Here is a 14,854-nt window from a genome sequence, read left to right on the forward strand (position 1 = left end):
ATTATTTAGCTTTAGCTTTTTATCTGTTTATTAATTTAAACTATTATAAATTATACTTTATAGGGCTTTATTTAAATATTATTAGTGTTGTTGTTGGTATTATTATTTTGTTAGTTATAGTTTTGATTACAAAAATAATTAATTTAGCTATTTATTTGTTTATTCAAAATGTATAAATGCTATTTATAGGGCTTTATTTAAAGATTTTAAGTGTTGCTGTTTATTATTATTATTTTGTTATAATTGTATTGATTATAAAATTACTTTAATTTAGCTATTTATCTGTTTATTTATTTAAAATATTCTTATAAATGTTCTTATGAAGGGCTTTATTATTTTTGCTGTTTATTAATGATAACTGTTAATAATGATGATACATTTTATTTGGCTTTTTATCTATCTTTTTTTCTTCAGATTCAACATAAATGTTCTATAATAAAATTGTGAGTTAAAAAAATCTTGTCAGCAAGCTCCCAAATAATGCAATCTCTTAAAGTATAAGTTTTGTTTTATTTATTCAAATTCTTACTATGAAATGGAAAAGTTCCAATGAGTCCCTCTTCAAATTCAGGAAGAAATTGTATATAAACACTTGATTTCACAGCTTTATGACATGGACTGCACATATAATGACTGTTAAATTACAATATTTGCTGAAATCATTTTTATTGTTGACTATATTCTCAAAAGCTGTTTTTGAGGAAGAGATCGCTTTCACTTGTGAATCTTTATATTTGGGTAATATAACATTAGATGGGTGGATTAACAAGGTCAAGAAACTGTTAATAATTCCATAGGCTGTTAGAAAAAAAGTAATTATTTAAAATGGTTAAAATTGGAGTCAGCTGTGGTTGAAGAATAAAATATACAGAATCTTTTTGCATTAAGAACACAAACAGAAGACTTTTTTCCAATTTTGGAGTAAATGGATAGATTTTATTTTTGTTTTTTAAGGCAGTCTTTTGTATGACTTGTAGCTCTCCATGTCCTATTGTACTGTATATTTGCTGTTAAAAAAGTAGAAAATACAAAGCATATGATATGTTAGATCTGCAAGTCTTATTCTTTCTAAGAGATTATGTATGTTTCTTTGTTTGTTTGAAAAAAAGAAACAATATTTGCTATTGTGAAAATAAAAATTGTTTAAAATGTGATTTGCATCAGGTTAAATAAAGGGTTGCTGATAGAGTCATGAAATGTTTCTCAGTATACCATGGAGAGCGTGAGGGCTGACTGTTTGGAATGGCTTTTCTGAGTGAATATCTCATTTCATGAGTTTGTCTTATTTATTTTTTTCTTTCTTTTTGTATTCTTCTCCTCCCCGTGTGTGTTTTGTAATGAAATATTTGCTAAACCCTCAACCGATCGCTCTAACCATCCCAGCGTGAAATCACAGTGAGGTATGGCTGCTTTTTCCCCTCATTCTCCTCCATCTCACTTTCCTTCATTCTTTCCAAACCTGTGCTTTCATCTGTCCTTTTCTTTTCCTCAAAAGCTGCAGAGATGCAAATGGAGACAAAAGGAAAGGCTGTGGTGTTGGATACGCACCAATGCACTTAACAAATTGAATGCTGAGTGTTGTTAAGGCCACAGTATAAATAGAAATACAGTTCTGCTTAAAATGAAAATACTAGTTTGAAACCTGTTTTTATTTGAATACAGTCGTGTTCAATCATTTGGGTTTCTTACTTTTATGATCCCCAGGATGCATTTTATTTGATCAAAATACTGTAAAAAATGCTATATTTTACAGTGACTGAGAAAGCTTAAAGCGCTGTGCAAAAACAAGTTTTAAAAAATGACATTGAGTAATAAAATAATATCCTTCATACATGTCAATTAAATCCTGACCCCCACATGAAAAAATAAATAAATAAATAAAATAAATTGTAATTAAATAAACAATAAACAAATAAGTAAATAAAATTATGACATAAAATACTAAATTATATTACAAAAAGGCATATTACAGACAAGCTTTTAATCTTGGAGACTTAGGATGCTTTCACACCAGTGGATCGATTATCTTGTTCTGAAACAAGAATTAAAACTGTTACAATGTTGCTCTTTGTTCTTGGTGCAGATAGCTTTCACATGGCAAAGTTTTTAAACAGAAACGCCAAGATGTGCATACAATTTGAAAATAAGCTTAAAATGTAGGATGTAGGATAAACTTTATTCGGTAAGAAAAGATGCACAAACTGTAAACTACAATGGAAACACTTTTACCGAAAAATATTCCAAAATGCGCATAAAAGTCATGTGATTTTGTTATAAGAGATCATGTGACGATAAAAATGTGTAAATGGATAAACCAGCAGGCTGAGCACATTATAAAACATCTGAAATGTTGTTTTGGTCATTCTAAAACGTCTTAACTGTTTCAGTATTAGTGTTATTATATTATTATTTACCTTATGAACTGTTTAGTGTCTTTTCTCTGCATCTTATGCCTTTAAACACCATCACGTGTTCATTGCATGTCAGCATACTGTCTTCTATGGCGCAAGTCATTTATTAAATAAAGAAAAGATTGACGCAGCTTCTCCTATCGCAGCAAATTCCATGTTTTTCTCTTGGTATTTGGGGCCAGTCAATCAGGAAGTGGTGATTTTGTTCTCATTGACTCGTTGGATGGAAACAATTCTTTATTCGCACTTCTTTTTCCAGTTTTGCGCATACATTTAATTCACATCTTTGGATGGAAACATAGTAATTGTTTGTCTCCCCTCAATGCAATTTTGACATGCCATGGCATGATTTATGGTCATGAGCATGTTATAAAAAACAATCATAATAATGTGGTTACAATTTACCTTAAATTTAATCCTTTGATAGCAAAGGTAAATTTAGCTGTAGTAGTTTTAAATCAAACTAATTTTATATAAAAAAATACAAAATAAAAATTTTTTGGTAGCAGTTTTTGATCATTTTAATGTATTTTTGTAAAAGAACATAAAACTTGAGTTGAGGCTACAATGAGGACCTGAATTAATTGATTTGAACGTCAGAGATATCTTTTTAAATGAGCTTTGTGAGGCTGAAAACACCATAGCATCACAGTCTACCTATTGTCTCCACTTCCACTGTGTTATTTTGATGCTGTTGCTAACACAGGAATGGGCTTATTTCAGTGGTTTTCCTGTGAAAGCCGTCAGTAGTGTAGATCACCTCAGCATTGAGACACATGTTGCCATCTTATAATAGCATTCAGGCCAACAGCTGCTGAAAACCACTGGGATACCTCCCAGACCTGCGCTCATCCCAGCTGTGGCGTGTCCGTCTGCTCCGTATAGACATTAATCAGGTCGTGTTCTTTTCTCCCTCCCTCTCTCTTCTCTCTGTCTGTCCCGTCATCATTGTCTCCCACTGAACATTTATTCCCTTCTTCAGAGGAAACTCCGCTGGGATATGTGAGGATAAATTCTTGCATCCTCTCGCCATCTTTTTCTGTTTGTTTTATATTTTCTTGAATCCATAGTCTCTTGCTTTATAAAAGCATAATCTTTTCCTTTGCTAATAACCAGCTTTTATTTTTTTCCAAAGCTTTTTCCAGCTTTGTTTGGATTTTATTTCCAAGCTTTTGTTTAACTAATAACATTCACACTGTCCTATCTAGCCTCAATTGTGACAAGACATTCTGACTATCTCTTAGGCTGCGTTCCATTTTGAAAAGTTCAACCCTACGCACTAATCCCTAAAAAGAATTAGTGAGGGTTTCGAATGGGTGAAGGATTTGGGCAACTGAAAATACTTTTACAAATTCAGTTCTTTCGTCTTGGATCACATTTAAGAATCAAGCAAAAATAGTCCAACATTTGTACCCTTTGAACTCCTTCATTTTGGAGGACCCTTTGAAGTGGGCAGTTTTGAGCACTTTGGTTTGGAACGCCCCTTTATAGTGGCACTCGTAATTGACCTCACTACATTTTCAGTCACAAGTGGAAGTCTCAAAATTTGCAAAATTCTGCCCATTAAAACTGTCAGTTGGTTGTCATTGTAGTTAGGATTCAGTCAGTACAGACATCCTTTTTGTTTTTGTCACTTTTCTAAGTCACTTCGGGTTAGGACATGATTTCTTTATGTCTTTCTGTATGGGAACATGGGCTGAGACTCTGTGAACTGCCAGTCATAATGTAGAAAATGTATTAAAGGGGCTATATGTAAGATTTTCTATGTGCAGATCAGTTTTTCTGCTGGCAATGTACACTCACTAGCCACTTTATTAGGTACACCTTCCTAGTTCTGGCTTGGACCCCCTTTAGCCTTCAGAACTGCGTTAATCCTTTATGGCATAGATTCAACAAGGTACTGGAAATATTCCTCAGGGATTTTGGTTCATATTGACATGATAGCATCAAGCAGTTGCTGCAGATTTGTTGGCTGCACATCTATGATGCGAATCTTCCATTCCACCACATTCCAAGGGTGCTCTATTGGATTGAGATCTGGTGACTGTGGAGGCCATTTGAGTACAGTGAACTCATTGTCATGTTTAAAAAAACAGTCTGAGATGAATCACGCTTTATGACATGGTGCGTTATCCTGCTTGAAGTAGCCATCAGAAGCTGCGTACACTGTGGTCATAAAGTGATGGAAATGGTCTTCAACAATGCTCGGGTAGGCTGTGGCGTTGACACAATGGTCAATTGGTACTAATGGGCCCAAAGTTTGCCAAGAAAATATCCTATTTTACCACCACCAGCCTGGACCGTTCATACAAAGCAGGATGGATCCATGCTTTTATGTTGTTGATGCAAATTTTGACCCTACCTCCGAATGTCACAGCAGAAATCGAGACTCATCAGACCAGGCAACGTTTTTCCAGTCTTCTATTGTCACATTTTGGTGCGCAAATTGTAGCCTTAGTTTCCTGTTCTTAGCTGGCAGAAGTGGCCCGGGTGTGGTCTTCTGCTGTTGTAGCCCATCCACTTCAAGGTTGGACATGTTGTGCGTTCAGAAATGCTCTTTTGCATACCTTAGTTGTAACGAGTGGTTATTTGAGTAACTTTTGCCTTTTTATCAGCTCGAACCAGTCTGGCCTTTCTCCTCTGGCATCAATAAGGCATTTGCACCCACAAAACTGCCACTTACTGGATATTTTCCGTCTGTCAGACCAATATCTGCAAACCCTATAGATGGTTGTGCGTGAAAAATGCAGTAGATTATCAATTTTTGAAATACTCAGACCAGCCCGTCTGGCACCAACACCCATGCCATGTTAAAAGTCACATAAATACCCTTTCTTCCCACATTCTGATGCGGTTGTCTTGACCATGTCCACATGCCTAAATGCATGGAGTTGCTGCCATGTGATTGGCTGGTTAGAAATTTGTGTTAACGAGCAGTTGGACAGGTGCACCTAATAAAGTGCCTGGTGAGTGTATGAACGATTTAAAACAACTTAAAAGCAGAACTAGTCCCGAGTTCACAGGTCTAATGCCTGACTTTTAGTGGCTTTCCCGAAGTCGGAAAATAGATTTTTGATTTGTTTGAGAAGCAGCACAAGTTGCTAAATAAAAACCAATCGGTTACATCATTATATCTCCTTGATATGATGCACCAAAAATTTGAATGCAATTTTTTTGCTAATTTAATAAATTTGACATATTTTAAATTAGTTTATTATTATTATCATTATTATTATTTTGTTATTTTATTTTTATTTTATCTTTATTTTTTTAAAGCCATAATTATACTTTCTTGAAAGTGTTATTTTGAAACCTATCCACATCACTATAAGATTTATATATATATATATATATATATATATATATATATATATATATATATATATATATATATATATTGTTATAAATTGTTGACACAAGTTTTCTGCTGCAGTTTTCATAAAAGACTGTTGTCACTAATACACACACACACATACACACACACACTATACTACATATAGCCCTTGTAAATTACTTAAAACAGTCCTTTTATTTCTTAAAGGGATAGTTTACTCAAAAATGAAAATTGTCATCATTTACTCATGCTTTACTTGATTTAAACCTGAGTTTCTATATTATAAACACAAATTTAGATAGTTTGAAATATGCTGAACACCTGTTACCGTTGACTGCCACAGTTTTCGTTTTTTTTATTATTGAAGTAAATGGTTAAAGGTTTTCTTTTGAAATATTCTCGTAAGTGTTCAACAGAAGAAAGAAAGTCATGAAGGTTTGGATCTACTTGAGGAAGAGTCAATAGTCTGTAAATTTTTGTTTTGGGGTAATCACAAAATCTATCCCTTTTAATTGAAACATTGTTCTTTTAATACACACTAAAGGGCTCTCGGTTTTTGCTCTTTGCTCCTTTAAGCCGATTGAGTTCAGGCTTGCCCCATCTTGTTTTTTTTTTTTGTTTTTTTTTAATTCAACATTATTTCACTGTTAAAGAAATGGTTTACGCCTAAATTAATATCATCATTTACTCTCCCCTCTGTAATAAATGTAATTTATTTTATTTGCAAAAGATAAAACAAGGTGTTAACCATTTCTGCCTGCCTTTTTACTTGTTTTGAATGAAATGAGAGTGAAAAATGATGGATATTGTCATTTTAAGTGAACTGTTTCTTTAATGCTTGTGCATCAGACCTTTGTTTGCCATACTTTGACTTCTTTCACCTTCCAGTTTAAAGGCCTGTTCACAGAGTCTGAACCTCCTCATATTTTAACATCTTGATTTCAATGCCAAAACAGTTTAATATCTTTTTGGTTTGTGAGGAGTTTATTTGATCCATTGTCTACATTGAAACATTTAGATGAAGTGAATGGGCCTTAACTACCTTTACCTGCTCACATCAATCTCACATCAGCTCTTCAAACCATATTTGCAGTGGGTCATTAACATCCTTTAACGAAAAAAGGACTTGTTACTCTTTGGGTTGCTTTTTGTGGATTATTTATGTCTTGCATCCATGTGCCGTATAGATCAGCCCTGGCTTCTGCCCATCAGGGTCAACCTCTGCCCAAAACCTTAAGTGTCATGGAGAGTACACCGCAGGTCAGAGGAATGCACACTATTATCAGGTAGGACCTCTTTTATTTATCTATTTATTTTATTTAAAATAATGTGGGTGGTAATGTGGCTCAGTGGTTAGGACTGTCACCTTACAGCAAGAAGGTCGCTGGTTTGAGTCCCAGCTGGGCCAGTTTGCATGTTCTCCCTGTGTTTGTGTGAGTTTCCTCCAGGTGCTCTGGTTTCCCACACAGTCCAAAGACATGCCCTATACGACCAATTTTGTTTACCCAATTCATGTAGTGTATGAGTGTGTGTGAATGTGAGGGTGTATGGGTGTTTCTCAGTAATGGGTTGCAGCTGGAAGGGCATCCGTTACGGAAAAAAAAAGCCGGAATAGTTGGCGCTTAATTCCGCTGTGGTGACCTCTGATAAATAAGGTAATAAGCCAAAAAAAAAAATGAATGAATAAATTTAAGAATAACATACACAAACAGTGGTCAAAGATTTGCTCACCATAATATTTTTGTTGGCCTCCATAATGCATTCAGAATCTGTATATAGTTTTTGAATTTCTGTTTGGAATTATTTATTATAAGAATTATAAAATATTCATAACTTTGATATTAGTAAAATAAAATCATATTTTATATGGGTAGTAATGTTTTATTAATGAGTGAATGTGAAGGTTTTGTATACCTTGATTTAATCAGCTTTCTTTTATACTTTTTTTTTTTTTATTCTTAACCTTTTAAAATTTCACAAACCACAAATAAAAACATGCCTTTTTATAAAAAAAAATTATTTTTAAACTGGCTGATGTGAAATTTGATTTGATTGTTACTGTATGAAAAGTATAATGACATTTTAATAGGTAATTACTGTATTAGTGTTAGCTGTTGTGTGATGAATGGTATTTAAATCCATTTTAAATGTATAAAAACAGTTGTTACGACCTTTTAGATGTTGTTATTATTAAACTAAGGGTATTTGACATAACATATAAGAGTTTAATGTGTGTATGACAAATGAATGGAAAAAGAAACAACTGAAAACCAAATATCACTGCAATTATGTATTGCACATACTTTCAGTGAAACCAGTGAAAATATTGTACAGTGAAAGAAAAATATTTACAATTAATAAATGATAAATTCCTGTTGGAGAGGAGGTAGTTAGAAGTGCTTAAATGAAGGAAATAATATAACTAAACATACTAACTGTATTAAACTAAAATATTTTTAAAAAGCATGAAAAGAAACATGTTCAACGTACCAAACGTCTTAACTAATCTACTCTAAATATAAAACAAAACAGCACACTCTTCTGAACCTAATGGAATAATATAAAAAGGATCCTGAGTGTTTGTAAATGCATATCACACGACTTGCTCACTCCTACACCCTCTCTGAGGTATCACTCAAACAGGTATCAGTTAACTGGACATGTTCACAAGCAAACACATTGCAATTTCAAATCTCAAAAGACTTTGAGTACAAGAGTCAACCTGCATATTTGTTTCTAACAAAACATCAAAACGACATTAATTTTGCTCTCTTCATGCAAACACAAAAATCATTTTGCTTGCATAAATGTTCATTTCCAGAAGATAAAATTGTGATATTGTTTTGCGCTACAATGGTTTGTCAGGCATTATTTGTAGGTATACATATTTATTGACGAAATCCAGGTGCAAAAGAGAGTGAAATATGAGAAAAAGGCTAAACAAGTTAATGGATTGTTTTAACAGATAATAGATACGTAGGCTTATGACACTGCAAATAGTTAAAAAAATAAATAAATAAAAGTTATTTTAAAGTGTAGTAATATTTCACAATGTTGCTCTTTTTTTATCAAATAAATTCAGCCTTAGTGAGCATAATAGACATAATATTTATTGTAGTATGTCACTAATAAATGTAAAGCAGAATTTATGATTAATAAGCTTTTTTAAATGTGTGAATTAATAATTATATAATTAATATACATTTAAAATATAATATTTATTCATTATAAATGTATTCGTATTTTACAATATTGCTCTTTCACTCTATTTTTAAATCAAATAAATCCAGCTATTTATTTAATATTTAATAATATGTATTTATTAAATATGATGTTTCTATTTATAATTTAACATGTTTACATTTTACAAACACATCAAACAACCCTTATAGAAATAGTAAATTAAAATAATAACAAGATAAAACCCAATTACACAACTAAATGAGGGTCAGATGTCTACATTTATGCAAAAATCTCAATGTTACAATTTGAGACATTAAAAGTTTACAAACTGATGTATTATTATTATTGTAAAGAGCAAGCAAGGGTGATCGGTCTAGGTCCAGTTGGAGTTTTAACAAAAAAGGGCTTGCAAGTTTTGACAAACATTCTGTTATGTAATTTTGAAGGGAGTATCTAATTTTCTCTAGTTTCACAAAATACAAGAAATCCTTCAGCCACTGTGCATGCGAGGGTGGCTGCTGGGGGCTCTTCCAGTTTATTAAAATTACATGCCTAGCAAGTAAGAACGCCACAGTTTAAAAAGTAAGTGGGTAGTGTAAATATTTATTTGATAATAATTTTGTATTTAAAGTGTAGTAATATTTCACAATTTTGCTATTCTACTGTATTTTTGATCAATAGACATAATATTTATTGCAGTATGTTGCTAATAATAAATGGTAAGTAAAACTTATGATTAATTGGCAATTAAAGTGTGAAATGAGCTGGCCGGTAGCAGCTTGAGGTGTATTTTTACGTTTTGGGTCACTGAAACATAATTGGGTAATTAAAATAAAATAAGGAGGATTGTTTTTGTCTGTTTACAGTCTCATATTCACCTCCTCCTCCTCTGTTGTGTTTTATTGACTGTGTCCTCTGTTGCCCCCAGGAATAAAGAAACCAGTCGGGATGAATTTATTTTCTATTCAAAGAGATTAATGAGGCTCCTCATCGAGCACGCTCTGTCCTTCCTGCCGCTGAAGGTGAGTGGAGCGTCAGTAATGACCAACTTTTAATCCTGATGTTGCTCATAACACAGTGATGCGTTCCAGTCTCCACCTTTGCCCCATGGACAAATTACTTTTTTATTAAATTTTTTTTTTATTGTGTGAAGTGAAGCAAGTCTTCGTTTTAGGTCATAACGCTTAATTTCATAGCATTTTATTGAAAAGAAATCAATTCCAGTATATTTTCTTTTCTTTTTAGCCGGTGACTGTTGAAACTCCTCAAGGAACTGTATATGAAGGGAAGAGGCTGAGCGGGAAAAGGGTATGTTTATTCAGTATCTTTTTAACCAAGCAAATCGAAAAATGTTCATACTGATTTCCAGATGTCTTTATTAATAAGTTATTTGAGTCATTGCAGAGATGTATGGATGCAGTCCTTCAAGCTCATGGGAGTCATACACAATATAATATAATATGTATAGTATTTAAAGTGTTTATTATTATTCCAAAATGGATTAAATTCAGTTATGTCCCCAATTCTACACACAATACCCCATAATGACTATGTTTAAAAAAATTTTTTTTTTGAAATTGTTGCAAATTTATTTAAAATAAAAAACCTGAAAAATCATATGTATATAAGTATTTACAGCCTTTGCCGTGAAGCTCTAAATTGAGCTTAGGTACATTCTGTTTCTACTGATCATTCTTGAGATGTTTCAGCAGCTTAACTAGAGTTGACCTGTGCTAAATTCAGTTGATTGGACATGATTTGTCTAAAGTCCCAGGATTGACAGTGCATGTCAAAGCATAAACCAAGCATGAAGACTAAGGAATTGTCTGTAGACCTCCGAGACAGGATTGTCTTGTGGCACAAGGCTGGGGAATATTACATAAAATTTTCTGCTGCTCTGAAAGTTAAAATGAGCACAGTGGCCTCCAAGTGGAAGATGTTTAGAACTAAAAGGACTCTTTCTAGACCTGGCCGGCCATCTAAGCTGAGTGATCTGCTTATTTGAACCCTTTTGAGTGAATGCCAGGCATCACGTTTAGAGAAAACCACCGCTCATCACCAGGCTAATATCATCTCTACAGTGAAGCATGGTGGTGGCAGCATCATGCTATGGGGATTTTTTTCAGCAGCAGGAACTGGAAAACTAGTCAGGATAGAGGGAAAGATGAATGCAGCAATGTACAGAGACATCCTGAATGAAAACCTGCTTCTGAGTCCTCTTGACCTGGGGTGATGGTTCATCTTCCAGCAGGACAATGACCCAAAGCACACCGCCACAATACCAGTGAAGTGGCTTTACAACAACTCTGTAAATGTCCTTGAGTGGCCCAGTTAGAGCCCAGAACTAAATCCTATTGAACATCTGTGGAGTGGTCTGAAAATGGCTGTACACTGTCGCTGCTTATTCAAGCTGATAGAGCTTGAGGTACTGCAAAGAGGAATGGGCAAAAATTTCTGAAGACAGGTGTGCCGAGCTTTATTTTTATAAATTTGCAACCATTTCAAAAAAAATTTTTTTTTTCACATTGTCATTATAGGGTATAGGGTGTAGAATTTTGAGCATATAAATGAATTAAATTCTTTTTAGAATAAGGCTGTAACATACAAAAATGTGGAAAAAGGGAAGCGCTGTGAATACTTTCCAGATGCACTGAATATATACATGCTCTATAATAAGTAGAGCATTTATGATTATTTATCACTAAAATAAATGAAATGAGCTGGCCTGTCAGCAGTTTTTTTTATCAAATAAATTGATCCATGGTGGTCATTAAAAAGCTGAACTGTTCGTTCAACACTATTAAATGCCAATGTAAATACCAGCACTTATTTTTCCATTTAACAGATCACCGGTGTGTCCATTCTGCGGGCAGGAGAGACCATGGAACAGGCCTTGATGGCTGTTTGTAAGGACATTCGACTGGGAAAGATCCTCATCCAGACCAATCATGACACAGGAGAGCCTGAGGTTTCACATCTTCCCCACACACATTTATAAACAAACCCTGATCAGAAAACTGCTGTTATCATGTGTCCTTGTGTGCTTAGCCTTGATGTGATTTACAGTTCCGCTTACCGTTTCACTGCTGCTTTGATATGTGTGTGTCTGCTCTTGTCTGACATATAACATGTGTTGTTCTGTAAAGTACATGATAAACTGGACAGCTCTGTGCTGATACTGATGGATGGATGCATGTTTGACTGCGTGTGCTGTTTTTGTGAATGAATTGAGTATAGCTCCCTCAAGCTGTGCATTCCCATTGGTCAGATATAGTACCTGTTGTAGTGGTATTTTAGTTTCATTATTTTACTGTATGCATTATTATATTTATTCAAATTCAAATATTTATTCAGGATTTGGTATTTTAGTACTTCTATTTGGGCCAAAGCAACGATTGTAGTTTATTTCGTTTTTTTTTTTTTTTTTTTTGTCTTATATTTGTATTTTATTAATACAATGCATTTATTATTTTTTTTGTTATTATTATTATTATTATTATTACTATATTTCTTTCGAGTAACAAATAATTGTTTTCAATTATATTGCAATATTGCTTATTTGTTTTGTTTAATTTTTACTGTATGCATTATTGTATTTATTCTAATACACATATTTATTCAGCATTTAGTATTTTAGTACTTCTGTTTGCGTCAAATTAACGATTGTTGTTGTTATTATTATTATTATTATTATTATTATATTTCAATTATCAAAATTATTTAAATTATTTACCTTAAATTATATAGCAATATTGCTATATTTTTTTATGGAATGCATTAAATTTATTCAAACACAATTATTTATTCAGCTTTTAATATTTTAGTACTTTAGTTTGGGTCAAAGCAACGACTAGTTTTAATTAGTTTGTTTAACATTTGTATTTTATTATTACAATATATTTATTATTATTACTATTACTATATTTCTTTCAATTAACAAATAATTGTTTTAAATTGTTTAACAATATTGCTTAATTATTTTACTGTATGCATTATATTTATTCAAATACAAATAATTATTTAACATTTAGTCTTAGTACTTCTATTTGGGTCAAAGCAACAATTGTATTTTTTTGTTTGTTTAATATTTGTATTTTATAAATATATTGTATTATTATTATTATTATTTTATTTCAGTTAAAACAATTATTTTAAATGATTTAACTTCAATTATATAACAATATTGCTTAATTATTAAAAAAATACCGTGTACATTATTATATTTATTAAAATAAATATCTCTATTAAATATTTATTAAAAAACAAATATTTATTCAGCATTTTCTATTTTAGCACTTTTTGGGCCAAAGCAATGATTGTAGTTTTAATTAGTTTAATTTAAAAAATGTATTTTATTAATATATTGTATTTATTATTTATTGTTATTATTAGATTTCTTTTAATTAACAAATAATTGTTTAAAAATATTTAACTTAAATTACATAACAATATTGCTTATGATTTGGTGTTATGATATGGCATAATATTTTATAAAAATGTTATTTGTTTTTTTATTTTTATAATTGGCATTCTAAAAAGAAACCATTTTAAATATAATAATTTTTAATGCCCTTTTATTTGACCATATATAAAGTGTTTGTCAACAATTTAAAAAAAATATATTCCCAGAGGTTTCTGTTTTTTAAAGGGATAAGCCATCATTTACACGATTCTCTTGTTCAAACCCTGTTTAAGTTTCTTCTGTTGACAAAAGACAAAAATTCCATGGAAATCAATGGCTCGAGATTCAGAATTCTTTAGAAAATCTGGTTTTGTTTTCAAAAAAAATTCGGAACCACTTGACTGATTGAATGGAGGAAAAATTTGTTTTTGGGTGAACTATCCTTTTAAGAACATTTTAAAATGTGTTTATGTATTTATTCTCTATAGTTATATAAACATAAAAAATAACAATATAGATTACATTTTTTTAATGACTTAAGATTATATAAATACAAAATTTCTTATATTTAGAAAAAAAATGCCTTATATAAAGACTTGATATAAAAAGTATCAAAGTTAGAGAGACTTCAGACTAAACATAAAAGGAATAAAAGTCTGACGTGATAATACACACACACACACACCAGTCATTTTAAATGCCACTATGTATGTTTTTCAACTATTAAATAATGCTTCTAAAATGATATCAGGGGTAGAATAATTTTTCTAGCTTTATGAATTCTTGCTATGGCCTGAAATCTTGCATGCACATCTTGAATCTAAATTTAGCACGTCTCAATGCGGAATCGCTGTTTAACTTCTGGACATCTCCATCTGTTTTGCATGTTTCGGGTTGTACCTAATGGCACATAAATCTGTGCTCGGACTATAAACCTGTCTTATCATGGTGTGATTTTTCTCCTCAGCTCCATTACCTGCGTCTGCCCAAGGACATCAGTGAGGACTATGTCATCCTGATGGACAGCACCGTTTCCACAGGAGCCGCCGCTCTTATGGCTGTCAGAGTCTTACTGGTAAGTCATTGCTGCTGACACAATTCTGGATAAAAAAAGACAATCATTAATCTTTTGTTTATTCATAATTTTTTTTGGAATTGTTGTTTAAAATGGAGATCATGATTAATATAAACTTAAAGGGATAGTTCACTCAAATTAAAATTCACTCACTATTTACTCGCCCTCAAGTGGTTTAAGCATCTATGAACTATTTTATTCTGTTAAACACTAAAGAAGATTAAAACCTGTAACTCTTGACTTCCACAGTATTTGTTTTTCTTACTATGGAAGTCGATGGTTACAGGCTTTCGGCTTCAAAATATCTCCTTTAGTGTTCTTTTTGTTTTGTTTTTGTTTTTTTTTACTTTTATTTATAGAAGTTTTTTGTAAAAACATAACACCAAGTAATGTATATATGTTAAGAAGTTTATCTCTGTGTTATTACCTTATACTAACTAGAACATGCT

General features: G+C 32.1%; 1 protein-coding gene across 8 annotated transcripts in view; it reads left to right on the forward strand.

Moving 5' to 3' along the window:
- The window catches only part of si:ch211-243j20.2, a 50,090-nt gene that overhangs the window by 30,236 nt on the left and 5,000 nt on the right, over positions 1–14,854 (forward strand). The window contains exons 8-14 of one of the 8 annotated variants that reach the window (XR_012396007.1): positions 1,384–1,400; positions 3,394–3,413; positions 6,933–7,031; positions 9,857–9,950; positions 10,174–10,236; positions 11,774–11,896; positions 14,298–14,405. Coding sequence is in view for 3 of the 8 variants with exons in the window: in XM_021468661.2 (XP_021324336.1) it covers positions 3,394–3,413; positions 6,933–7,031; positions 9,857–9,950; positions 10,174–10,236; positions 11,774–11,896; positions 14,298–14,405 (507 nt within the window). In the remaining 5 variants the exon portion in view is untranslated. Of the gene's footprint in view, positions 1–1,383; positions 1,401–3,393; positions 3,414–6,932; positions 7,401–9,856; positions 9,951–10,173; positions 10,237–11,773; positions 11,897–14,297; positions 14,406–14,854 lie in introns of those variants that run through there. The other 7 variants (XR_012396005.1, XR_012396004.1, XM_002665748.4 and 4 more) reach the window with 7 other exon arrangements.

This window comes from Danio rerio, chromosome 20 (assembly GCF_049306965.1).
Source record: "Danio rerio strain Tuebingen ecotype United States chromosome 20, GRCz12tu, whole genome shotgun sequence".
In the NCBI taxonomy this organism is placed as follows: domain Eukaryota; kingdom Metazoa; phylum Chordata; class Actinopteri; order Cypriniformes; family Danionidae; genus Danio; species Danio rerio.